This window comes from Eulemur rufifrons, chromosome 5, assembly GCF_041146395.1.
Source record: "Eulemur rufifrons isolate Redbay chromosome 5, OSU_ERuf_1, whole genome shotgun sequence".
Classification (NCBI taxonomy): Eukaryota; Metazoa; Chordata; class Mammalia; order Primates; family Lemuridae; genus Eulemur; species Eulemur rufifrons.
In genome coordinates, this window is record NC_090987.1 from 1,683,041 (window position 1) to 1,709,706 (window position 26,666).

The 26,666-nt window shown below is 43.9% G+C and overlaps 1 protein-coding gene across 1 annotated transcript in view; it reads right to left on the reverse strand.

The window, feature by feature from the left end:
* Window positions 1–7,883, reverse strand: part of ZNF236 (zinc finger protein 236) — a 103,171-nt gene extending 95,288 nt beyond the window's left edge. The window contains exon 1 of the mRNA XM_069467863.1: window positions 7,809–7,883. Coding sequence (XP_069323964.1) covers window positions 7,809–7,863 — 55 coding nt within the window. The 5' untranslated portion in view covers window positions 7,864–7,883. The remainder of the gene's footprint in view (window positions 1–7,808) is intronic.
* Between the last annotated feature and the right edge of the window lie 18,783 nt (window positions 7,884–26,666).

A 26,666-nucleotide genomic window follows, 5' to 3' on the forward strand; every position in this document is an offset into this window, starting at 1 on the left:
CACAATAAAGACAGTTGTCTCTGTTCACTGCTCTGCCTTAAACCTACGTACTTCACTCGACATCTGACACTTAACCCATCTGCTGAAGGTTCTCTGCCAAGCACTTTCAAGCTGATAAATGCAACGACTGGCATGATGGCTTTAGCGTGTGGCCCAGTAATGCCCAATTACATATTTCTTAAAAACGGACACAGAATTCTCAAAGTACATGTACCACCAGCAATTCCTGAGGGGACTTTAGGTGGCGCAAGGGTAACTAACAATTCTAATGGCTATATATTTATTTTAATATATCTTGGTATTAAGTATAATTGACACATCAAAACAGTATGGTGTTGGCAAAGACAGACAGACAGCCAGGCCAGTGGAACAGAAGTGAGAGTCCAAAAATAAACCGATACCTCTAGCATCAATCGATTTTTGACAAGAATGCCAAGACCATTCAATGAGAAAAGAAGATTCTCTTCAACAAATGGTTCTGAACAAGCAGATATATACAGGTAAAAGAATCAGTTCAGACCCCTACCTCACACCACATACAAAAATTAACTCAAATTGGATCAAGGTCTCAATTTAAGAACCAACACTATAAAACTGTCACAACAACACATAAGGGAAATGCTTCATGACTGTGGATTTGGCAATGGTATCTTAAATCTGACACAAAAGGCTACAAATAAGCAAAGAAAAAACAAATAAATTAGACTTCATCAAAATTAAAACTTTTCTGTATCAAGGGACACTATCAAGAAAGTGAAAAGACAAGCTATAGAACAGGAGAAAATATTTGCAAATCATATATCTATTTTAAGGATCTAGTATTCAGAATACATAAAAAAAATTCTTACAACAACAGTAAAAAGATAGGCCAGGCATGGTGGCTCACACCTGTAATCCCAGAGCTATGGAAGACTGAGGCAGGAGGACTGCTTGAGCCCAGGAGTTCAAAGCCACAATAAACTAGAATCACACCACTGCACTTCAGCCTGGCTGACAGAGCAAGACCCTGTTTCTAAAAAAAAAAAAAAAAAAAAAAAAAAAAATTTAATTAAAAATGTTTTAAAAGTTAAAAAAAGAAAAGATAGTATTTCCAACACATAGTGCAGATAAACTGGATAGCCACATGTTTAAAAAAAAAAAATCTCACCGTCCCCTCTGCAAATCAATTTCAGATGGAGTGTAGATGAAAACATAGGATAATGTCAGCTGTCAAAAGTTCTTTAAATAGGCCCCAAAACATAAAAGTAAGTACTGACAAATTAGACAACATTAAGAACTTCTTTCATAAGAAGATATCTTTAAAGGAATGAATAGGAAAGTACAAAGAACTCATATCCTGAGTATATAAAGAATTCCTATGAATCAATAATAAAAAGGCATAAGACCCTTCACCAAAGAAGATACACAGATGGCAAATAAGCCTATGAAAAGATGCTCAACAGATGTCATCAGGAAATTGCAATTTAAAATGAGATACCTAACTACATTGCTCACAGAATGGCTACAATCCAAAAAACTGATTAATACCAAATGCTGTTGAGGATGCGCAACAACAGAAACTCATTTATGTCTGGTGAGAATACAAAATGGCACAGCTACTTTGGAAGACAGTGTGGCAGTTTGTTACAAAACTAAACATGGTCATACCATACACGCAGCAATCAAAGTGCTCAGTATTTATTCATATGAGTTGAAAACGTATGTCCAAGAAAAACCTGCACACAGATCTTTACAGCAACTTTATTCTTAATTGCTCAAAACCAGAAGCAACCAAGAGGTCCTTCAAGATGTAAATGGATAAATAAACTGTGGTATATCCATACAATGGAATATTATCCAGCAACAGAAAGAAATGAGCTACCAAGCCATGAAAAGACATGGAAGAACGCAAACGAATGCTGCTAAGTAAAAGCCAGTCTGAAAAAGCTACATACTTTCTGGGGGCAGGCAAAACTATGCAGACAATCAAAACATGGTTGCCAGGGGTCCAGGAGAGAGGGGAAAACAGATGGGGCACAGGGCATTTTTTTGGTCAATGAAACTACTGTGTGATACTGTATGGTAGACAAATGACAGAATGTACAACACAGAGAAAAATCCTAAAGTAAACTATAGGCTTTTGTTAATAACAATGTATCAATACTGGCTCATTAATTAAAATATATCACACTAATGCAAATGTTAATAACAGAGAAACTGGGAGGAGAGAGGGTGTACAAGAACTCATACTAACTGCTCAATTTTGTATAAGCCTGAAATTGCTCTAGAAAAGAAAGTACTAATTTAAAAAAAAAAAAAAGGAAAAAAAAGACAGCCCAGTACAAAAATAGGCTAACGCCTTAAACAGGAGCTTAACAAAAGAGAACAAATGGCTGGTAAACATAAAAGCCTTATTAGCACAGATCAAATTAAAAATCAAAATGAGATACCACTACACTTACCACAACAGCTACTATAATATAAACAGTCAGACAATACTAAGTGCTGTTGAGTCTACCAAGCAAATGGAATTCATTCACTGCTGGTAGGAGTAAACTGGTACAATCACCCTGGAAAACTGTTTGGCAGTATGCACTACGTCCCAGAAATGCATGAAAGTTTACAGCAGCACTTATTCAAGAGCCAAAAACTGGAAATAACCCAAATATAATACCAAGAGTAGAAGAATAATTGATGGTATGTTTATACAATGGAATACTATCAAAATGAACACATTTCTGCTGCATAGCAGGAATAATCTCATAAAAACAAATACTAAATGAATAAAGCCAGAAACAAGTGGGTTCATGCTCTTAAATTCAACTTAGTTCAAAAACAGGTAAAACTAACCAGTGGAATTGGAAGCCAGGGCAGGGGGAGGAAGGACTGACCTGCTCTGGGCACTGGGTACACAGGAAAACTCACGAAGCTCGGCATTTCAAATGTGTGCATTTTCCCATTTAAATATTCTATTCAATTAAAGTATTACTTAAATATAATAATAAAGAGCTTCCAAATAAACACACACACTCCTGGCAACTTAACGGCGCAGAGAGGGAGCCTGCCCTTTGCACAAAGTAACAGCTCTGCGATTCCCCCCAAGCCCCAAGCTAGCGCTGCTAGCTACCACCTGTTACTTTTAACTGCTTCCCTCGTTTGCATTACCTGTCAGACCTACAGACAGCTGAGGTTTTGACTTCTGCATTAAGAGCACAGTCTTTGTTCAAGGCAGCTCATTAGGTTACACAAATCCTTAATTTTAATCCATTAAAGCAACAGTTTTCAACCACACTGAGCGATATTGCAGGGGAAGGCACCTCAAAGGTGTAGGCTGTCTCTAAATCTCTTGACCTCCCTCTCTTCCACCAGAACAGCCTTGAGGCATAGTGGAACCACCTGGGGAGCTTTGCAAATACAGAAGATGCCCCCCCACAGGCTCTGATGGGATTGGTCTGGGGAAGGCCTGGTCACTGGGATCTTGAAAAGCTTCCCCCAGAGATTCCAGAGTGTGTGCAGCTGCCAAGGGTGGGGACCACCGCTGTGGGGCTGTGGGCCTTGCCCAAACACCACTTCATGGGAGAAAAAGGAGTTCTATGACTAAAAAAGTGTACCAAACACTGCTAATTCCTTGAGTGTAGAGACACTATCTCTGCACACACAGACAATGTAAACAGCTCGATACATAACACACACAGTGTGGAACCGACTTTATCCAATAAGGAATTATGGTTTTTCCCAAGCTAGTTTTGTGTGAAAGACAAAAGATTTCAAACCCATGTTAAGTCACTACTTTATTCCAGGATTATAAAATCTTTAGAGGTTATCTAATCACACTTCCTTCAAAATACTAAAGACTCCCAAGTTTCTGCCCACCTAAAAAGTTCAACTATGGGGAGTGGAGGGTGCACCTTTAAGAAGAAATCTTTTCATCCTGGATAGAAACTTGATATTTTTAGAAGGTTACTATTTTAAGCAGAAGCTGTCTCCCCTTAATAACTGTGGCCCAGGCTGAAGCAAGTACTCCACTGTTACCCTGAAGCCTGAGGGCATCAGGGCCCCTGCAGCCTCCGGAGAAGGTAAAGTCCTACTGCCCCCAGCTTACTCTGCTAGCCACCTGCCCTGAGGTTCCTAAATTCATCCGAGAAAATCTAAAATGCCTGAACTGGTAATCTGATCAAGAAAGGACTTGTTCATGCCTTTGGCTCAAGGTCTGCCTGTCGCAGCTCTCTGGAAATGAACTAAGTTATTACAAATATCCCTCCAAAAAAGAAAAAAAAAAGAAAATTCACAGAGGCCAACTAAAGGTGCAAGCTAAGGAGAAAAATTTTGCACCATTCCATTAGGAAAAAACACATGGAAGTCATATTAGATTCCAAAATGTTGTTTCCATCCAGGTAACATTATTGCTTATTAAGAGTAAACTAAAATAATTATGAAGAAAAAGAGCCTATCTCACTCATCCTCATAGCCCCAGAGTAGCCCCGGCACACAGCAAATGCTCAACGAGAGCCTCCCCATCAGTCCACAGAAGAGGCTTACTTCTCTACTTTGTCCCACGCCAACAACTCTTCAAGAAATGTTTTAGACTAGGTATATTCTTACTCATTTCTTTAGGTTTCAATTTTAACATCATTTCTCCAGGAAGCCTACACTTCAAGTGCCTGTTACCTCCTGCCAAGAACAGTGTTCCTACCATCACAGGACACGCAGAGATCACGTCTGTTGCCAACTTTGTGCACCAGCACCAGCACAGTCCCCACCTATCACAGCAAGCGCTCTAAAAATAGCCGTTGAATCAATGAATTTACCAAAGCACAACAACAAAATACACGTTTTGGACTCAAAGGTAGCTCCAACTCTGCCACTTACTAGCTGGGTGGACCTTCCAAATCACTTTTCCTCTCTGAAAAATCCCTATATACCTTGCAGGGTTTTCTTACGAATAAAATTCATGATGGGGTGACACAGAAAATAGTCAAAATAATTTCAATTATGAGAAAGGTATTAAGAAGGTATGAATAACTGATAGAGCAATGTCTAGTTCTGAATTCACTGTGTTGCAAAATGTTACCTTAGATTGGAACACGTGAAGATTACGTAGCCTCACAGTTCGGTGCCACCACCACCTTCGTTGGTGCTAACGTGTCAGCAGTTGTACCCACAATTGCTTCTGTACGATTGGTAAAAATGTTAACCAAATAGTCTTAGTCTCATTATGAAATTATTTAGCTCACAGACTCCTCAAAGCATCTCAGGGAACCCCCAGGGGTCCATGAACCACACTTTGAGAACCACTGAGGTAGTGACCAACTGGTTTAAAGGTTGCTTTTAAGCGGGTTTGAAGAAGGCCTCTCTGAAGAAGCGAAGCACTGAGATCCACAGAAGGAACAAAAGATGATTTTTCAGAATAGAAAACAGCAAAGGCCCTGAGACTACAATTAGTGTGCACCAGGGAACACAGACGAGTGCAGCAAGCCAGAGAAGCAAGAGCGGGACGAAGGCCAGGTCCATGAGGACCCTGCAGGGGCACGTCTGTGTTAAAGAGATGAGGGTTCCACTGTAGAGCTCTAATAAGGTGTGGCCATCTGATTTACATTCAGACAGATCACGCAGGCTGATGAGTGGTGATTTCTCTCACAGGCCAGCGGTCCACTTGAGAGGAGGCCAGGCCAGGGGTGACCCTGGAGATGACAGAGCAGGCAGACTGGAAATACATTCCTGAGGCAGGAGCAACAAGACTTAATTAGGAATGTGTTGGGGAGTCAGAGAAATGGAATCATTCTCGGTTTGGGGCTCAAAACACCAGGCGACATGATGCCACTGGCAGGATGGGAACACTGCGGGAGGGGTTCCCAGTCTGTCAATGAGGTTACGCTTTTCCTCTACACTAAGCCTCTCCCAAGTAACCAGGAGACACTGCACCTTACATTACGGTCGGCAGAGGCACGTTAACAACTTAAACACTGAACAAAACAAGGCCAAAGCCAAAGCAGTGAGAGGCAATAAAGACCTCCTTCCAGACACCACCAGCCATTCATCAGAATTCTGAGCAGTTACTATCCAACCACAAACGCGCACACCTGGATTATCACCCCGTTTCTGCAAGTAGTCCATACGGGCGACAGGAAGTGTGTACACTCCTGCTGAAATTCGTATCTGCTATGTCCACATTAACTCCACCAAGTACAGCAATTTCTAGTTCTTTACGTCCCATTAGTAAGTTCACGTGGACTCCCACTCACTACCTCTTTCTTCCTAACCCAGTCAGAGAACAAAATTAACACCTTCCATTGTAGTTTCCAGACCCCATGTCTTCTGGGGCACCTTTGTTCTTCAGTAATGAACCTTAGTTTACTCATCCCCCAAAGGAAAGGATAACAGTCACTAACCTAAGTAACCAGTTAAATAAAAACAGAACTGAATGGAAGTCAGGGCACACAGATTCCTATGCAGACTGGTGGTCCTTCAGCACCAGGAGTGCTGGGACTAAGTACGAGCAAAGTGTTTTCAAACGCTAGAAATAAACTACTGCCCTGTATCTGATCACTCCACTCAACCCCAAACAGCAGCAGGTGCACACACTGGGCCAGCTGCACAGGAAGGCCCACCCAGCCGGCTGGGGGAAGGGGAGGGGAGGAGAGGAGGGGGAGCAGGGGGAGGAGAGGAGGGGGAGCAGGGGGAGGAGAGGAGGGGGAGCAGGGGGAGGAGAGGGGAGGGGGAGGGGGGAGAGGAGGGGGAGTGGGAGCAGTGGAAGGAAGGGAAGGGGAGGAGAGGTGAGAGGGAAGGGGGAGGGGAGGGGGAGGAGAGGTGAGAGGGAAGGGGGAGGGGAGGGGGAGAAGAGGGGAGAGGACTGGGAAGAGGAGGAGGAGGGGGAGAGGAGAGAGAGGAAGAGGAGAGGGAGGGGTGGAGGAGGGTGAGGGAAGAGGGGGAGAACTGGAGGAGAGGTGAGAGGGAAGGAGGAAGGGGAGGGCAACAGAGGAAGGGGAGGAGGAGGGAGAAGGGGAGGGAAGGAGGGGGAGGGAAAGGGGGAGGAGGAAAAGAGGGGGAGGGAGGGGGAAGAGGGAGGGGAGGAGGAGAGGTGAGAGGGAGGAAGAGGAGGGCAAGAGGGGAGGAGGGGAAAGGAGAGAGGAGGGGACCGGGAGGAGGCCCCATGCCGCCTCCGTGTGCCTGCTTCAACGTTCTGTGCTCTCCTCCTTCCCTGCCCACTTCCTTGAAGACAAAACCCGAGTTATTTCATGAACTTAGCGAACCACCACCAAGTACAAATTACTGAGGAAACATGTCCGGGCCTCCCGCGTGCCCCGCCCAAGCGGCTGTCGCTTCCTCAGTTTCCTCAGACCGCGGGCGGCCGAGCGGGGGCGCCGTCCGCAGGGGCGCGGGGAGGGCGGCGGCGGGAGCCGCGGGACCTGGCGCTTCCCACAACTCAGCGTCGGCCGGGGCGGGGGTGGGGGACGGGGGGGAGGGAGAGGAGAGGGAGGGCGGGGAGGAAGGGGGAGGCGGAAGGGAGAGGGGGAGAGGGGAAGGGCAGAGCAGGGAAGGAGGGGGCGGCCGCCCGCGCCCTCGCCTCCCGCCTCCCGCCTCCCGCCGCCGCCGCCGCCCGGCCCAGGAAAGTAGGCCCAGCGCGCGGAGGGGCCGCGCCGCCTCGCCCGTATCATTCCGCCCGCGCTGCGGCCCGCCCGGCCAGTCGCGGCGGCGGCGGACCGGGTCCGCGCGGCCCGCGCCCCCGCCTCGGCGCTCCCGGCGCCCCCCGCGCCGCATCCGGGCACTGGCGGGCGGCCCCGCGCTCCGGCCGCCGGCGGTCGGGCGGGCGGGTGGCCGCCGGGCCTTACCGGAATCGCCGCGCGCCTTGCTCTCCCTGGGCTTCGGGGGGCGGCCCCGCGGCATCGTCGGCGCGGCGGACCACCCCTCACTCGCACTCACACACACACGGGCGGCGGCGGGGGCGCGCACGCGCGGGCACCGGGGCGGGAGCGTGCCCGGCCGGCGACGGGGGCGGGCGGAGCGGCCCGGCGGCGGGCGGCCGGGTGCGAGCGCCGCCAGGTTCACTGGGGGAAGGCGCCCGAACGCGCGGACGGGAGCGCTCGAACCGCGCCAGCCTTGGCGGGTTCCATGGCCCGCGGGCCGCGGCGGGGGCGTTGGGCGCGGGGCGCGGTGGGGGCGGGGGCGGCGCGGGGCGCATGCGCGGCGCCGTCGGGCCCGGCGCGGACGGCGGGCGAGCGCGGCGGTCAGCTGGCTGGGTGTTGCGGGCGGCCGAGGGGTCCGGGACCTAGGGGTTCAGGACCCAGGTGGATCAGGGCACTAAGGCCAGCGGGCCGGGGGTGGGGAGAGGGTCCCGGACCGGGGGGTCCAGGGCACTACGAGCCGAGAAGGTCCAGGTGGGCGTGGGGAGTGCAGGCCGCCTGGCCGCCACGTCCGGTCCTGGGAGGTGGAAGCCGCCTTCCTGCTCGAGGCTGTGGCAAAGGGAGAAGGAACTCGAATCAGCCAGGGGTCCTTCGTGTGCCGGGAGTTTAATACGCGTGGACATGTGTTTACCTAGGTTGATTTAATCCAGGGAAAACTCTCGGGAACTTCATCCCGTGGTGTTTCAGAAGGGCCTTTGACAGCGTCCCTGCGCAAACTGCGCTTGCGGTGGGAAAGGCCTGGGACCTCAAGTTCAAACAGCACCCTCGCCTGAGGAAGACATAGCCAGAAGTCAGTAATGCTCCTTTCACCTGATGTCGTACGTTAAAACTGACAATTTCAAACGTGTTGGTCCTGTGCTTTTGTCTTTGCCCTGGCGAACTTGCAGAGGACTCTAACTCGGTAAACGCAGCAGAGCAGCGGAGTCGGGTTAGAGGCTTGGCCCGGCACTCATCGCTCAAGTAAGCCGGCCGTCTAACGTGATCCTGGCATCCTGAGTAAAATTAATTCAAAGCAGTAAACAACGATTGCCAACTACTTGCGAGTTACTATGGGGGAGTACAAAAGTAAATGGAACAATCTACCCACCAAAAACTTGGAAACTGGTGGGGCAAGAAAGACACAAAACCGGTCAAAATGTTGTAACAGGCTTTAAAAGTCCCCGGAGAACTTTGAGATGAACAAGATTAATTATAAAAATAGAAAAGGTACTCTTTTAACTCTGTCTTAGAAAATGGTTGCATTTAAGTAGAGACGATTAAAAAAGGGCTTTCCAACTGGAGGCAACAGGGCAAGAAGGGGAAAAAAATTAACTAAGGATCCTTTTACGTGTCAGGTGCTTTGTATACATGTTTGTATGCGTTTACATGGATTGATCCAATTCCCAGGGGAAAAGCAAATAAGGTATTTAAAAAGAAACAAGATCCAAAGGCCAGAGAGCCTGGGGGAGAAAATCCGAGAGAAGTTATTTAACTTCCAGGTAATTCACTTCTAAGCCAGCCCAGCGAATGGCAAATGGGTTTTAGTAATTATTTCATTCACATCTGCTTTTGAGTGCCCCTTAACACTTTAGTAATTTACATAAAATGCCTGTAATCCTTACAACAGTCATTTGAGGTACCATTTTATGGATGAAGGTAAGGAGGTTCAGAGGGGTTACATCATTTGCTGAAGGCCACATAGTTTGGAAGCAGATCCGAGATTCAAAACCAAATCTGCTTATCTCTTAATCCCATGCTACTTTTAGTTGCATCAAAGCAGGAATCTACATAATAAGTTTAGACAAAATCTGACTTTCCACATGCATTGAAGTCGGTTATAAGGCTGAGAAAATAGATTGGAGGCAAACCATAAAAATGTTTGGACATTTAAATCAATTTGGATTATATGTGTATATGAATTCATATCCTATTTTATTCTGAAAAGGATTTGAAGCAATTTACAAAAATATAGGTATATCAGGGTAAAAATAAATAGAGGAAATCAGGATGAAGGAATAAAGAGTGAAAAATCAAAGATGGGGAGTAAATACCTAAACTAATTCAATGAAGTCCTATATAGTTATAAAATGAGAATTAAGAATTGGACTCCAGGTCTCTTACCCCAGGGAAAAAGGAAGGCATAATTAGTTACAAGATTCACACTTATCCATACAGTCAGAGAAACCTGAGGTTTGGATGATGCATATTCTCCCTGAGTGCTGAGAGAAATGTCACTTTCATTTTGTATAGTTACTAAAGTTAATACGGTAAAGTTGCTATAATAGAGACAGCATTATCTTCAGCTGTATCCTTACCACAGTTCAAGAGTATTTTTGATAACATCCCATAACAAATGATAAATGTCTAATACCAAAGCACAATTATTAAGTAAAAGCAAGGGCCCAAACCATATGAAGTAGGTAATTTTCTCATGATCTGGCTGAAAATACAGATAAAATTTCATCTAAAGCAGGTGTTTATTTCAAGAACATTGGAGATGTTTGATTTGGCGAGACCAGTTTCAAAAAAAAATTGACATGTGAGTCCCCTCCCCTCGTCCATTTCCAATTTGCAACCCTCCATCAGCAGCACTCAGTTTTGCCTTTAGGTGTTGCCCATCCTCCACCCTCGGGCACTAAATCTGGTCCCATCTCATCATATCCTATCTGACAATGATTGCTCCAGTTTATAAACAAAGAGAAAAGGTATGTGTGGACCCGGCGTGGTGGGTCAAACCTGTAACCTCAGCACTTTGGAATGCCAGTGTGGGAGGATCACTTAAGCCCAGGAGTTTGAGACCAGCCTGGGCAACATAGTGAGACCCTGTCTCTACTAACATAATTTTTTTAAATTAGCCGGCTGTGGTGGCATATGCCTATAGTCCCAGCTACTCAGGAGGCTGAGGCAGGAGGATCGCTTGAGCTTGGAGTTTGAGGTTGCAGTGAGCTATGATGACACCACTACACTCTAGCCTGGGTGACAGACTGACACCCTGTCTCAAAAAAAAAAAAAAAAGGAGGAGGAGGTGTGTAGAGATTCTGGGCACAATTACTTTTCACTTTGTCCCATGAGCGTTGGCAGTGTACGTGTGTGGTTCTGGAGCCAGTCACTAATAGCCTGAGGGGGAGGCAGCCAGGGGACGCAAAGCTCAGATACGAGCCAATCCTACTTGGGTACAAAAACACTTGGAAATACACAATTTAAATTAGGGACTCTGTCTTTAGTATGAGTCCTAACTGACAAAAAATTAAGAGAGAAATTTCTCTGGGATGCTAATCAAAGACCTCTTCTCTAAGCTTCAGACATTTTCCCAGCAGTATCCTCAATATTCCCAACTGTGTGTCTGGCAGTCACCTCAAACTTAACTGGCTGAAGCAGGTGTATTACCCACCACCCTGACCCTTCGTGACTCTGGGGAGGGCGTGGCCCCATCCATTGAACATAATCATTTTGAAATTCACCCTTGTGTTCATAAATGGTTGAGTCCTTCTTATTCCTGAATAGCATCTGGGAGTCATTCTTACTCACCCTTCTGCACTACAGCCCTCACTCAGTCCCCCAAGAGGGCCAGCTCCGACATAGAAGCCAAACTCAATCGATTTCCGTCTTTCCCCCTGAGCCACCTTGCCCGGATTACAGTCACAACCTCGTCCCTGGTCATACTCCCATCAACCTTGTCTCCAGCTGCGCGGGTCTTCCCTGTATGCCTTGAATGAGCCAAATGTGCTCCTGCTCTCCTGAACACGTCCAATTATGGAACGGCCCTCTTGAGTAATGCTGCCTGCGTGTCAACCTTGCCTCATGTGTAAATAACAACACCAGCATGTGTGTATACCCTTAGATTTAAGGTGAGTTTATTTTAAGAAGCATATAATGTCTCTTTAATCCAGTTTGATAATCTTTGTCTTGGATGAAAGCACTGATTCCCAAAATTTGCTGCACATTTGAATACTCTAGGAAGCCTTTAAAAATCCCAGTGCCCTGGTCATACCTCTTACAAATAAAATCAGACTGTGAGATGATGGGAACCATCGTGCGCTGGTGTTTTCGTTTTAAGATCTCCAGGTAATTGCCAACACAGAGCAAAATTTGGCAGCTGGAGCATTGAGTACATTTATGCAAAGTAATTACTGATATTGTTACATTTAAAGATATATTTTCACATTTTGCATTTTTCTTGTGTGCTTTATGTTCTTTTTACATGCTTTTCTTGCTTTGTCTTGGATTACTGATTTTTAGAAATTAGTTTGGTATCTACACCTCTATTTTTTGAGCTTTTAGTCATACCCTTGAGATTACAGCATGCATTCTCAGTATTTCTTCTTCTTCCCAGACAATGCCAAAACACTTGATTGGATATTTTAATTATTTCCACATGTCAAACTCCACAAGGCATGTAATTGTTGATTGATAAACCTGATTTTCATTTAGGTTGTCCACATATATACCACTATCATTGCTTTTTCTCCTTCTCTGACCTTCTAGAAAAATTTCTCTTCTCCCTGAAGTACCCCCTCTAGTATTTCCTTTAGAGGTGGTCTGTTGGTGATGAATTAACTCCATTTTATTTGTCTGAAATGTTTTTATTTACTTTTCATTTTTAACAGATCTTTTTTCTGAGTATGGGGTTCTAGGTTGGCAGCTAGTTCCTTTCAGCATATTAATCCTATAACTCCACTGTCTTACGTATCCATGTTTGCTGTTGAGAAGTCAGCTGTCTGTGATTTTTTTAAGTCAATCTTTATTTACCTCTGACTGCTATGAAGATTTTGTTTACAATTTTCTGCAGTTTTACTATAGTTTGGATGTATATTTTTATTTATGTTATTTGGGATTTATTGGACTTAGTGAATCTCTGGATAGGTGTATGTCTTCAATTTTGGAAAATTATTGGTTATTATTTTTTTCAAACACTGCTTCTGGCCAAATGTCTCTCTTCTCTCCATATTCTCTCTCTGTACTAGACCTCTGAGTGAATGTATGTGAGATCATTTTATTGTGTGCCTGTATCTTTAATCTGTTGTATACGTTTTAGCTTTTTGTTCCTTCATGATTCATTCTAGTTTATTCTGATCTATCCTCCAGTTTATTAAATTGTTCTTTGGCTTTGTCAAAACTGCTGTTATACATAACCACTGAGTTCTTTTGTTTTGTTTTTAAGAGACAAATCTTACTCTGTCACTCAGGCTGGAGTACAGAAGTGTGATCACAGCTCACTGCAGCCTTGAATTCCTGGGCTCAGGTGATCCTCCCACCTCAGCCTCCCAAGTAGCTGGGACTACAGGTTCGTGAACACCACCTGGCTAATTTTTTAATTTTTTGTGTATAGGTGGGTCTCACTGAGTTCTTAATTTTGGTTTTGGATTTTTCAGTTCTTGAATTTTCAGTTAGTCTTTTTCAAGTCAGCAAATTAATTTTTTAAAATATGTTCTAGTTCCTTTCTAACCTTGAGCCCCATGAGCCTAATTTTAAGTAAAGTATATTCTGGATAATTCTGCTATATGGAGTACCTGCAGGTCTTTTTTGTTTTGTTTTTTGGTCTCTGATTTGTGTTGCTTCTGGTTGGTGGTGTTCTGTCTCCTTGTTTGTCTAGATATATAGAAGAAATGTTCCAGAAATGATATGGAAAATCATTTGTGGAAATAATTTAAGGTCTAGGATGATATTATTAATATCTTCCTCAAGAAAAGATTTTCATCTGCTCTTGCCAGCTGCCAGGAGGCACCAGCACTCCGTGAGCACCTTTGTTTTCAGGGGGTTCCAGGACAGCGGCAGCCCAGGGGTGCTTTCTTTCATCATACCCCTGTCCTTGGTAGCATCTGATCCAACTCTGCCCTTCGGCCTCGGAGGCCATCAAAAAACTGCCACCTCTAGATACAAACAAAAATGCCACCTACACAAAAACAGCCACAAACGCTGACTTGTCTCCTCTGGGATTCTGGCTTTTGAGCACTTTGTGGTCCTCAGTGGGAGGCTTGTTCTGCTTCACCTAGTCATCAGAAGTGCCTCGTGTCCACAGCGCCCTGCTCTGACTTCACCGCTGTCTTCCTTGCTGGTCCCCACCCACCTCTGGCCCCTGGTCACTGCAGGGGTCCTGCCTGGGCTTCCGCTACACTCACCCCTGAAGGATCTCAATCCCATGACTTCCCACACTGGCCCTGTGCCGTGGCTCCACCTGCATCTCCGTGTAGCTGAACTCCAGGCTCCAGCCCAGACATGCAGGAAAAGAGAAAAACAGACGTTTCTTAACATGCACATCAGGCCTGTACACGGGACTACTCAGTGAGGGGTATCTTAAAGGGGCAGTTAGTATGTGGGGGTCCAGATACTAAATTAGTAGGGGCAAAGGAGGGAGGAGACAGGCACTGATAGAAGATAAGGTGACTTTTTTTGAAAGACAAATGGGCCCGTAGGAGAAGAGACAGAGATCTGATAGTCCCTGGACAATGTCTTTCTGGGTGTGGTGCCAAGATTCCATCTGGGAGGGGACTCCTAATAATTCAGTTCTTTCCGGGAGGCTCTCCGTTTAGTCAGACCAGGGATTTCAGAAACTCAAATACCTTTCGCTCCGAATAATCTGTATGCCACGCGGGCATGCTTTGGCGTGCCACATCCTGGCCCTTCACTAGCCTCCGACCAGTCTCCTCGTGTCTTCCTCCTCGACCCCTTCTCATAAAATGGAGCTATCTGGACATACCTTAACCCAATCAAGTTGATAAATAAAATTAACTATCATACTCATTTAAAGTGTTAAAAATCATTAAAAGCCGTTAAAAACTAAGAAAATTAAAGAGGATCAACTTGAGTGTCGGAAAACTGTCTCATCCCTGCCAGTTTCTTAGCCCTTCAAGGTATTTGACTGGAATCGTTGACATAATCTTGAAAAAGAACATAATTGGAAACCTTGCCCTTCCTGATTTCGAAAGCTACAGTAATCAAAATAGTGTGATACTGACTTAGAGACAGACATACAAACCAGTGGAATGGAAAGCCCAGAAATAGACTTGTACATAGATGGTCAAATGATTTTCAGCAAAAGGGCCAAAACCATTCCATGGGAAAAGGACAGGTTTTCAACAAATGATAATGGGAAAACTGGATATTCACATGCAAAAAAAAAAAAGAAAGAAAGAAAAGAAAAGAAACTGGACCTTTACTTTCCACCATACACAAAAATTAACTAAAAGTAGATCAAAGACCTAAGCATAATGTAAGAACTAAAACTATAAAGCTCTTAGAAAACTTCAGGACATTGGATTTGGCAATAACTTCTTGGATATGACACCAAAAGCACAGGCAACAAAAGAAAAAGTAGATAAACTGAATTTTATCAAAATTAAAAACTTTTGTGTATCAAAGGGCACCATCAGGCCAGGCCCAGTGGCTCACGCCTGTAATCCCTGCATTTTAGGAGGCCGAGGCAGGAGGATTGCTTAAGCCCAGGAGTTTGCGATACAATGAGCTGTGATGAGGCCACTCCAGCTGGGCGACAGAGACCTTGTGTCTCATTGAAAAAAAAAAGACACTATCTACTTTCATTGAGTAAAAAGGCAGTCCACAGAATGGGAGAAAATATTTGCAAATCATATACCTGATAAGGGATTATATCCACACTAGATAAAGAAATCTTACAAACACAACAATAATAAGATGACCCAATTAAAAAATTAGCAAAGGAATAGATATTTCTCCAAAGAAGGTATAAATATATTAATATAAGTACCTGAAAAGTTGTTCAACATCACTAGTCATTAGGGAAATGCAAATCAAAACCACAATAAGATACCCATTAAAGTGGCTATTATAAAATTTAAAATGAAAAACAAACAGAAATACAAAAAACAAAATAAGTGTTAGCGAGGATGTGGAGAAATGGGAACCCTGGTACATTGCTGGTGGGAATGTAAAACAGTGCAGCCCTTAAGGAAAACAGTGCATCAGTTCCTCAAAACATTAAAAATAGGATTCCCATGTAGTCCAAAATATACTCAAAATAATTGGGAGGGTCTCAGTCAGATACTTGTTCACCCATGTTCACAGCAGCATTATTCGCAATGAATAAAAGGTGGAAACCCAAATGTCCATCGACCAAGGAATGGATAAACAAAATACAGTACATACATATAATGAAATATTACTCAGCCTTAAAAAAAATGAAGTTCTTACAACATGGATAAACTGTGAAGACATTATGCTAAGTGAAATGTTAGTCACCAAAGGACAAATACTGTATGATTCCACTTACAGGCAAACTCAGAATTCACAGAGACAGTAAGTAGAAGGGTAGGTGCCAGGGGCTGAGGGGAGGACAGAGCATCAGTGTTTGTTTTGTTTTGTTTTGTTTTATTTGACAGTGCAGGTCTTCAATTTTTTTTTTCCTAGTCAAGTGAGTTTTGATAAAAATAATAAGTGTAAATTTTACTATTACATTAAAATATCTCTTAATTTTTTATTTTTTTATTTTTTTTTTTTGAGACAGAGTCTCGCTTTGTTGCCTGGGCTAGAGTGAGTGCCGTGGGGTCAGCCTAGCTCACAGCAACCTCAAACGCCTGGGCTTAAGCAATCCTACTGCCTCAGCCTCCCGAGTAGCTGGGACTACAGGTATGTGCCACCATGCCCGGCTAATTTTTTCTATATATATTTTAGTTGGCCAGATAATTTCTTTATATTTTTAGTAGAGACAAGGTCTCGCTCTTGCTCAGGCTGGTCTCGAACTCCTGACCTTGAGCAATCCACCCGCCTCGGCCTCCCAGAGTGCTAGGATTACAGGCGTGAGCCACCGCGCCCGGCCTAAAATATCTCTTAATAAATTTCATTAACATGTAAAGGAAATATAATATTTCACTAGAAATAATTTTTAAACATACCCTCAAATACGTCTTTTTTTTGGATGCAGGGAAACAATGTGAATTAATCAAATCAGGGTAATTGAGGTATCCATCTCCTCGGCATTTATCATTTCTTTGTGTTAGAAACATTCCACTTCCACCCTTGCTTATTTTAAAGTATGCCCTAACTTACTGTTGACTATAGTCACTGTGTTGTGCTATCAAATGTTGTTCATTCTCTCTAGAGCGTGTTTAATGGGGACAGAGTTTCAGTTCTGTAGGATGAAAAGAGCTCTAGAGATGGGCGGTGGTGATGGTTGCAAAACAATGCAAATGCACTAATGCCATGAACTGTACACTTGCAAATATTAAAATGGCAAATTTTATGTATATTTTGCTATATTTTTTAAAAATCATAAATAAAATATCATCTTTCCTACAGGGCAGAAGTCAGTTTTGTGTCTAGTTAAGAAAATTCATTTTCAGTTCTATAGACAAGAATTATTTGCACTGCTATATATTTTAGTTTCTACCAACAGAGAAGTAAATAACCTCATTAATAGAAAGACAATCAGAGAAGCAAATGTTTTAAAACCAAAGAGTTCCCGGGGTGGGGAGGTCTGCACAGAAGGATACCCAGTAGCCTCTTCTGCCTGTGTTCGAGTCTGACCATTTCTCGTGACGCGGAGACAGAGGCCCTTCCCTGGAGTTCCGAGTGTGGGTGAAGAAAATGAAGATCCAAAGCCCAGTCACACACCCAGGAGTTAAATGTCATGTTGTAAACGTGGTTTTGTTTCTGTTTCTTTACCCGTTTCCTGCTCAATATTTCTGTCATTTCATTTGTGACATGACAGTATCATTCCCTGTTAAAAGGCCTCTTTTGTCCACTAAACAGGAAGATTTCTGAGGGCAGGTTCATTGCAGTGTGCCTGGAGCCCAGTATTGGGCCTGGGCCATATCGGAAACCAAATGAATGAATGAATGAACGAACATGGGTGGGAGATGCGGGTGGAGACTGGATGGAGCAGCTGTAATCTACACTTGATCTCAAGAGCGGGAGGAATTTCCTCAGGCAGAGAAGCAAGCATTAGCACAGAAGTTGCAAAGAAGAATCATCATCTCACTAAATAAGATGATTCGTTACACAGTGAATGGGAAACTGGTCCATGAAACTAGGACGAGTAAGATACAGAGGGACTCGAACACCAGGCTTGCTGGTTTGCATTTAATCTCATGGCCACTGGGCAGATCTTTCTGATGTGGAGCAGAGCATGAAAGATCTGCTTCCAGAGGGGCTTCGGCAGATTCTATACCTTCTTTATTATGCAGATTTCCTTAGACAGTATTTCATTCTAAATACCTATTAATGTCAAAAAATTATAGGATTTTTCTATGGAATGTGAGGGAAATTGAAAATGCATTTTTCTTCATTACATTAGCAAAATAAAACCATTGGGCTGGAAAATACTTTAGCTGTTATTATCTTATACAAATCTCTCATTGATGGGTGGAAAAGCTGAATCCCAGAGAATTTACTTGGTTTAAACAAAACAAAGCAAACCATAAGAACAACAAAAACAAAGTTTCCAGAAATACAGTGAAAAGTACAAACATCTTTTCATAAATGTAAAAACTGAGCTCTCGTCACACAGATCCTTAAGTGTTTCAGCCACTGGAATACTTCAATGTTGTCAGCATGTGAGAGTTTGAATACACATATGGACAATGGCCAGACTACATGTAAAAATAGAACTTTGACTCACAATCTATAGCAACCCGTCCAGAAAACCAAGCCCTTATCTACTATAAACAACCCAGGACGGCCGCCACTGTGCGTCAGGCTTGCAGGAAGCCAGATTGCTAGCCACGGTGACTGTCAGCCCTAAACCGCCAGGACTTGATTATTAACAGACAGCATCCCTAATTTTTGTCCCCACTTCCAATTTAGGACCAACCAGAGTAGGGCAAATATGCCCCCAACCAGTCACAGAGGAGGCCCAGCTTCCCCAAGGCAGCGGCCTCTCCTTCCTCCCACTGCCAGGCTTCCCCTCCTCTGCATCCCGCCAGAATGCAGGTGCTATCGCAAGCAAGGAATAAATAGCCTTTGCTTTTCTCATTTGGTTGCTCTTTGTTTATTTCCACACGAAGCCAAGCCTGTGGAATTGTAATCTTCACAACGGTTTATTCACGTCACCATGGTCCATTGTACACAGTTAGGAAGCAGAGACTTGGGCAATAAGAATCATAAGGCCAGGTCAAGGTTAGAACAAATAAACGTGGTTTTACTAACGGACCGCTGGGTTCCTTAAGGATGGCCGCTCCGGCTACTTTATAAAGTCCTACACCACCCGGCTACTGGGGGAAGTCACCAGACTTTCTCAGTCCCTTGGCTTTTGAAGGACATACTTAACTCTGATAACATTCTCTATATTTTTAACTTTTAGTTTGTATGCTAGTGATGGCTTCCTTTTGGTTTTCATCAGGTGCAAGAAAAAAGCTATCAAGTTAATAATCATTAATCCCCAAGGAATATGATATTCTCATAGACCAGATCTCTAGTCTGCTATCAATACTTATCCAAGGCTTCCCTAAAAATAGATACAGGAAAATAACCTATTTGCCAGTAACGTGGCCTCAAGGAAAAAAAGAGAGAGAAATAACCTCAATGGAAGCAGAGTTTCTAGCATCATTATATTTTTTTCTAGCACCCTAGATGATAATTTAAACAGTTAATTGAGCTCAGGTAAGTTTCATTTTCTGGGACACCAATGAAAATCATTGTCTGGCACAATGGAAATCGTAATTGGATTGAGATCAAATGTCATGTCTAAGGGTGTGATGTTGGATATGTTATCTAACTCACTAAGCCTGTTTGTCCATAAATTGGAGGAAGAACATTTACCTGACAGGGTTGATGTTGGCATTAAAGAAATGAATGTACATTTGTGCTCCGAAGGACTTAACATACGGGAATCCTTATTGAATGAAAGACAGCTGCAATAATCAGAATATTATCGTTACCCCCTTGCCAGGCTTGCTTTCCCTGTTTAAAACAACTATGACACTTTTTAAAGACAGTAAGGAAGACTGTATTCAAGGGGGGCCCCCAACTTTACTTCAAGGTGTGGCGCCCACTTCAATGGGACTTTGCGGTGGGGCAGAGAGAATCGGCTCAACTCTGAATGCAACAAGAAAAAGTGGGAATTCATAGCCAAGGAGCAGGCGAGGGAGTCAGCAGATAGGAAATTGCTAAGAAGAAACATGGATTTTGGCTAAACCAACCTAACCAGATTCTTGCTGAAGGTAGGCCAGGTGATCTGACCTCACCTGTGGGTGGGGAGCCTGAGGAACCTGGCCAGATGTGAGGGTAGGGGCTTCTGGCTAAACTGACTAACCCAGATTCTGCTAAAATTGGACAATGCAGACAACATGGATGTGCGAGACTCAAGACCTGGCTGAAAAAGTGCTCAGAGGAGGCGAGTGGCGTTTGGTGAAGGGGATGATCTCTGGCATCCCCCAATCTCTGTGCCCGGTGTGAGTGCTGGGCAGCACTGAGCTGCGTGTGAAGACAACAAAGGTGGGGAAAAAAATGCTGTCTTTTTTCCTTAAAGCAGTCATTCATTATTAATAAACTATCCATGGATGCTAAAATACCAATGCTCAGGAAACAAAAACAAGCAAACAAAAATACCAATGCTCCTCTTCCTTACACTGGGCTCCCCGGGGAGAAACTAAGGATGCTATCTATCCGGTCGAGATCCATTTAGCATGTGCCATGGGACACGGGTGGTGTGGATGGGACACAATGCTGAGAAATAAATCACCACTAATTTAAGAAACTTAGGATTTTTGGGGAAAGGTCGATGCAGCAAACAGATACTACGACACAAGGAGAAAGAGTAAGTGGAAAGAAATCAATGTACACAAATTAGTAGCATTTCTATACACCAGTCATGATCAAACTGAGAATCAAATCAAGAACTCAATCCCATTTACAAGAGCCACAAAAAATAAAAATAAAATAAAATACCTAGGAATATATTTATTATATTCAAGGAGGTGAAAGAGCTCTACAAGGAGAACTACAAAACTCTGATGAAAGAAATCATTGATGACACAAATAACTGGAAAGACACCCCATGCTCATGGATTGGAAGAATCAATATTGTTAAAATGACCATCCTGCCCAAAGCAATGCACAATTTCAATGTGATTCCTATCAAAATACCAACATCTTTTTTCACAGAATTAGAAAAAACAATTGTAAAATTATATGAAACCAAAAAAGAGCCCAAACAGCCACAGCAATCCTAAGCAAAAAGAACAAAACTGAAGACATCACATTGCCCAACTTCAGATGATACTGCAAGGCTACAGTAACCAAAATAGCACGGTACTGACATAAAAGTACACACATCGGTCAGTGGGATAGAATAGAGACCCCCAAAATAAAGCCATATACCTACAACTGACTAATCTTCAACAAAGCAGACAAAAACATACATTGGGGAAAGGACACCCTAAAATAACTCCATTAAAAAGTGAGCAAATGACATGAACGGACATATTGCAAAAGAAGACATACAAATGGCCAAGAAACATATGAAAAAGTCTCAATCTTCACTCATAATCAAGGAAATGCAAATTTAAACCACACTGAGATGTGGTTTTGCCCCATCTCACCCCAGTCAGAATGGCCATTCTTTTTTTTTTTTTTTTTTTTTTTGAGACAGAGTCTCACTTTGTTGCCCAGGCTAGAGTGAGTGCCGTGGCGTCAGCCTAGCTCACAGCAACCTCAAACTCCTGGGCTCAAGCGATTCTCCTGCCTCAGCCTCCCGAGTAGCTGGGACTACAGGCATGCGCCACCATGCCCGGCTAATTTTTCTATATATATATATATATATATATATATATATATATATGTTTAGTTGTCCATATAATTTCTTTCTATTTTTGGTAGAGACGGGGTCTCGCTCTTGCTCAGGCTGGCAGAATGGCCATTCTTAAAAAGCAAAACAATAGATGTTGGCCCAGATGTGGTGAAAAGGGAACACTTACACACTGTTGGTGGGAATGTAAATTAGTACAACATCCATGGAAAATAGTGTGGACATTTCTCAAAGAACTAAAAGTAGACATACCATTCGAACCAGCAATCCCACTACTGGGCATCTACCCGAAGGAAAAGAATTCATGATATCATAAACACATCTGCACTCATGTTTATCACAGCAAAATTCACAATTGCAAAGATGTGGAATCAATCTTAGTGCCCACCAACCAATGAGTGGAGAAAAAAATATGTGGTGTGTACACACACACACACACACACACACAGACGCGCGCGCGTGCGCACCATGGAGTACGACTCAGCCATGAAAAGAATGAAATAATGTCTTTTGCAGCGACTTGGATGGAACCAGAGGCTGTTATCCGAAGTGAAGTATCTCAGGAATGGAAAACCAAACGCCACAGTTCTCTCTGTACATGGGCACTAAGCTGTGGGTACACACGGTCACACACAGTATAATGGGCCTTGGAGACTCAGAGGAGAGGAGGCTGGCAGGGGAGAGGGATGAAAAATTACCTATGGGGCACAATGCACACTGTTCAGGCAATGGGTACCCAAAAAGCCCAGACTTCACCACTATACAATTCAGCCATGGAATCCAAAACCACTCGGACCCCTAGACCACTCTGGGCTAGAGTGCCTTGGCATCAGCCTAGCTCCCAGCAACCTCAAACTCCTCGGCTCAAGCAATCCTTCTGCCTCAGCCTCCCAAGTAGCTGAGACTACAGACACGTGCCACCATGCCTGGATAATTTTTTCTATATATTTTTAGTTGTCCAGATAATTTCTTTCTAATTTTTTTAGTAGAGACGGGGTCTCGCTCTTGCTCAGGCTGGTCTCGAACTCCTGAACTCAAACAATCCGCCCATCTCGGCCTCCCAGAGTGCTAGGATTACAGGTGTGAGCCACCACACCCAGTCCTCACTGTGGTTTTAATTTGCCTTTTTCTAACTACTCATGGTGTTGAGTATCTTTTCATCTGCTTTTTTGCCATCCATATATCTTCTTTGATATAGTATCTGCTCAGATCTTTTGCCCCTTTTTATCAGAGTGTTTGACATCTTATTATTGAGTTGTAGAGTTTTTCAGATACACTAGATACAAGTTCTTTGTCAGATATATGTTTTGCGATATTTTCTCCTAGTGTGAAGTTATAGCCTGTTCCTTTCTGTGTCTTTTGAATGACATATCTTTATTTTTTTTGAAGTCCAAATTAGCAATTCTTTTATGGTTTTTGTATCACATTTAAGAAATCTTTGCCAAATCTAAAGTCACTAATATTTTGTTATATTCTGAAATTTTTATAGTTTTAGCTATTATATTTAGGTAGGTCTTTACCAATTTTGAGTCAATTTTTGTATATACTATAAGCTGGGGGTCAAGGTTCATTTTTTAAGATACAACTGATTGTTCTAACATCATTTGTTTAAAAGATTATCATTTCCCTATTGAAATGTCTTGTCAACATTATTTAAAATTGATTGAGTATGTAGATATAGGTCTATTTCTGGAGTCTATTCTGTTCTGTTAATTTATTTGTCTGTTTTTTCACCAATACCACATTATCTTTATTACTGTAGCTTTCTAATAAATCTTAAAATCCAGTATTAAGTTCACCAACTTTGTTCTTCTTTTTCAAAGTTGTTTTGAAGCTATTCTAAGCCCTTTTTCCATTTTCTAAAGTTTAAAATCAACGTATCAGTATCTACCAAAAAAATCAGCTTTGATTTTGAGTAGAATTTCTTTGAAGCCATAGATGGCTTTGGGTGAAATTCATACCTTAACAAAGCTGAGTTGTCCGACCTATGAACATGGCATCTCTCTCCATCTGTGCGGGGCTCCTTTCATTCCCATCAGCTATATTTTGCAGTCCAAAGTGCTCAGGTCTTGTCCATATTTTGCCAAATATATCCCTAAATGTTTCATATTTTTGATGTTTTGTTAAATATATTATCTACTTTCAAACTGATTGTTCGATTGATTTTTTAATACTGGCTCTGCATCCTCTAAGCTAGGCAAAACATCAAAATTCTGAATGCAATTTTCATATTATCTTATGATTATCTTTTTATAGAACATAAAAGGGACAATGAGGAATTTAAATTCAATTTTGAGGCACTCTGCAATTACACATTTTTTTCAAACAATACCTATTTGTCCCTTTTTAGTAAAATGTTTCATCCAGTTGTCATTTCACTCTCAGAACTACTTGAGGGAGGCAAGGGGTGTTAGTCCAATTTTGTACACAAGGGCACTGAGACCCAAAGGAGTTAAGTAATATACTTGTTCAAGTTCATGGAAATAAATAGTAGAGCTGTCAGAATCCCAGGTTTGGGCACAAATGTGTCAGGGTCTGCCCTCAGTTCTTGGTGTGCTCTGGGCGAAGAATGACCAGACACACCAAAGTGACAAGTCTAGAACATTATCCTGGTCCTCTGAGTCCTTTCTTGGAAAACTCACCAGCAGGGCCAATATGATGAGATGAAGTAACTTCAGGCAGGGAGCAGTTTCACAAGATCAGCTCTTTATTGTAGAATAAAAGGGGTCTGTCTCTGCCAGTGGAGAGAGACAGACCAGCTCACTGACTGCCCTCTCACTTCCTCCTGACTTCTGGGAGTGTTTCCTTTTATTAGCCCAGTTGGGAGGCAGGCTCTTGGCAGGTGTAGGATGTTAGCAAAGGATCAACAGGTGTCCTCAAAATTCCATCTGCGCCTATGAGCTCCCTCTAAGAAAGCCCACCTGGTGGGGGGGGGGAGGTGAACCGCAATGCGGATTCTAGCTAATGGCATATTAACTACCCTCAGGTTACTCTAGGTCATTTTCTAAATCCTATCAAGCCTGGGCTGGGGAATTCCTAGAGTGATAAGGCACGCCCTCCTTCCCCAGGTGCAGCAGCTGCTCGGGATAGGATTGAGGGTGGGGCAGCACCAAAATGGAGTCCCACCCTTACCCTTCTTCCCAGGTGGAGCAATTGCTCCAAACAGCACCAAAGCAGGGAGCCCTTGTCTGGAAAAGAGCCAGAGATCCTAACCATCTACCTCACAGAGCCGTCCTCCAGTGATCTTCAGATCCACGCCCAGAGCTATTTCCATAGGAACATGACCCACACCAGCTCCGTCTCCATTTTCCATGTTTATACCAGATCCTATACCAGCCCCTCCAGCCCTCTGATGTCTTTGACGATGTTTTTTCTCTATTCATCTGCACTAAGGACTGAGGCAGAAGCAACAATCCACCTCAACCACAGCTACGTTCAGCTGTAGTAGAAGAGACAGCTGACTGCCTAGGCCTCCCCCTGGGAAGCGTGACAGGTCAGGAAAAGCACCCCTGAGCTCGGGCACCCTGCCACCCTGCAGACCCCCACAGCCAGCTCCTGGGAAGACGCCTCACACCTTCTTTGGAGGGGGTGGTTAAATACCTTTTGACACAACCATTATACACAGATCTTTTCCAAACAGCGGCCATCCTCCCCATTTAATGAAATAAAATGTAGATTGATGTTTAATTGCATTTCCATAAATCTTTCGAGTTTCCCTTTCTATAAAATATTCAGGGCAGCGTGCAGTGTGAACTCCAGTGACATAAACTACCATTTCAAAGTGTGATCTATGTGTGCATTTCCTCCTAAATAAATAAGAACACATCGTGTGCTCTGTCATTCCATGGGAATGTTACCCTGTGCAGTCTTCCAGGCCGGCTAACCTCCAGCCTTGGCTAATGGGTTCAGCTCATTCTTCCAGAAAATTAGAGAAGCTGTTGTTATTCTGTGGTGAGTATAAACAGCTGATAATTTTTCTCCTGAAAAGAAAACACAGAGATATTCTTATATTTGGAGGCAGGAAAACCTCATTTGTTCAATTCCTCCCTGAGCATGAGAGGTTTAATGTCAACTGAGCCTTTCTACCAGTGGATTCACCTCAGCTGCCCAGGGGGCGGGAGAGGATGAGTGGAGAACTCCCCTTCCACACACCCACCCCCTCGCCTATGCTAAAGTGCTGGAAGGAGAACGTTCCCCCTCGAAGTTTTGGGGAGCGGGCTGACAGTGGCTCCGTGAAGCTGAAAATGTCCAACATATTTTCTCCCATAGATTCGACAGGTGCTACCAGTGAGCCTTCACTTGGCAGGAAAATACCGGTATCAAGCCCTGGAACCCCAGGAAAAATCACTTTCCCTTTCTAGGTCTCAAACTGTCAACTGAGAAACTTGAACTAGGGGCTCTCTGAGGTCCCCAGGCAGTTTAATATTCTACGACTGCTCTAGGATTCAACCATAATGCATCAAGCACTGCTTTTCCCCCAGAAGTCTGTTAAATAATGGCTAAAAGTCAGCCCTTGCGCACTTCCACTTTAGGGCTCAGCCTGCCCCTTTCATCAAAGATGTGAGAGTTGCACTTGGCTATAGGAAAAATAAAAATGTGCTAATGATTCCGGAGCAAACTCAGACTGCAGTTTCATTTACGCAGGTCACTGACGCGCTCAGCTGCCCCTCTCTGGGGAGGCGGGGTACCCAGAGGGCAGCCAGATTTAAAGACAGGACGGTACTACCCCACTCCCCCTCCATCCTAAACACGGCCAGCATCCGTGCCTGTGAATGCTAACCTGGAGCCACGAGGCAGAGCAGAGGGTCCGCGTCCCTGTCCCACCGTCCCATGTTCCCGTGTCCTCCTCCTGTCCCAGACCCCAGCCCGCCAGGCCACACAGGCTCAGAGCGCTGCTCCTGGTCACTTACGTGGCATCGGCATCAGGACTTAGCGACACCTTCAGCTTCTCACCACCTCGGGAGCGCCTCCAGTTCTCCTTAGCGCACCCAGGACCAGTCGGCACACACCTCTGTCCTCTCTGGCCTCACTGTCGAGGGACACGTCCGCCCCCGCGGGCTGCCTCACCCGTGCGGAGCCCTCCGTACTTC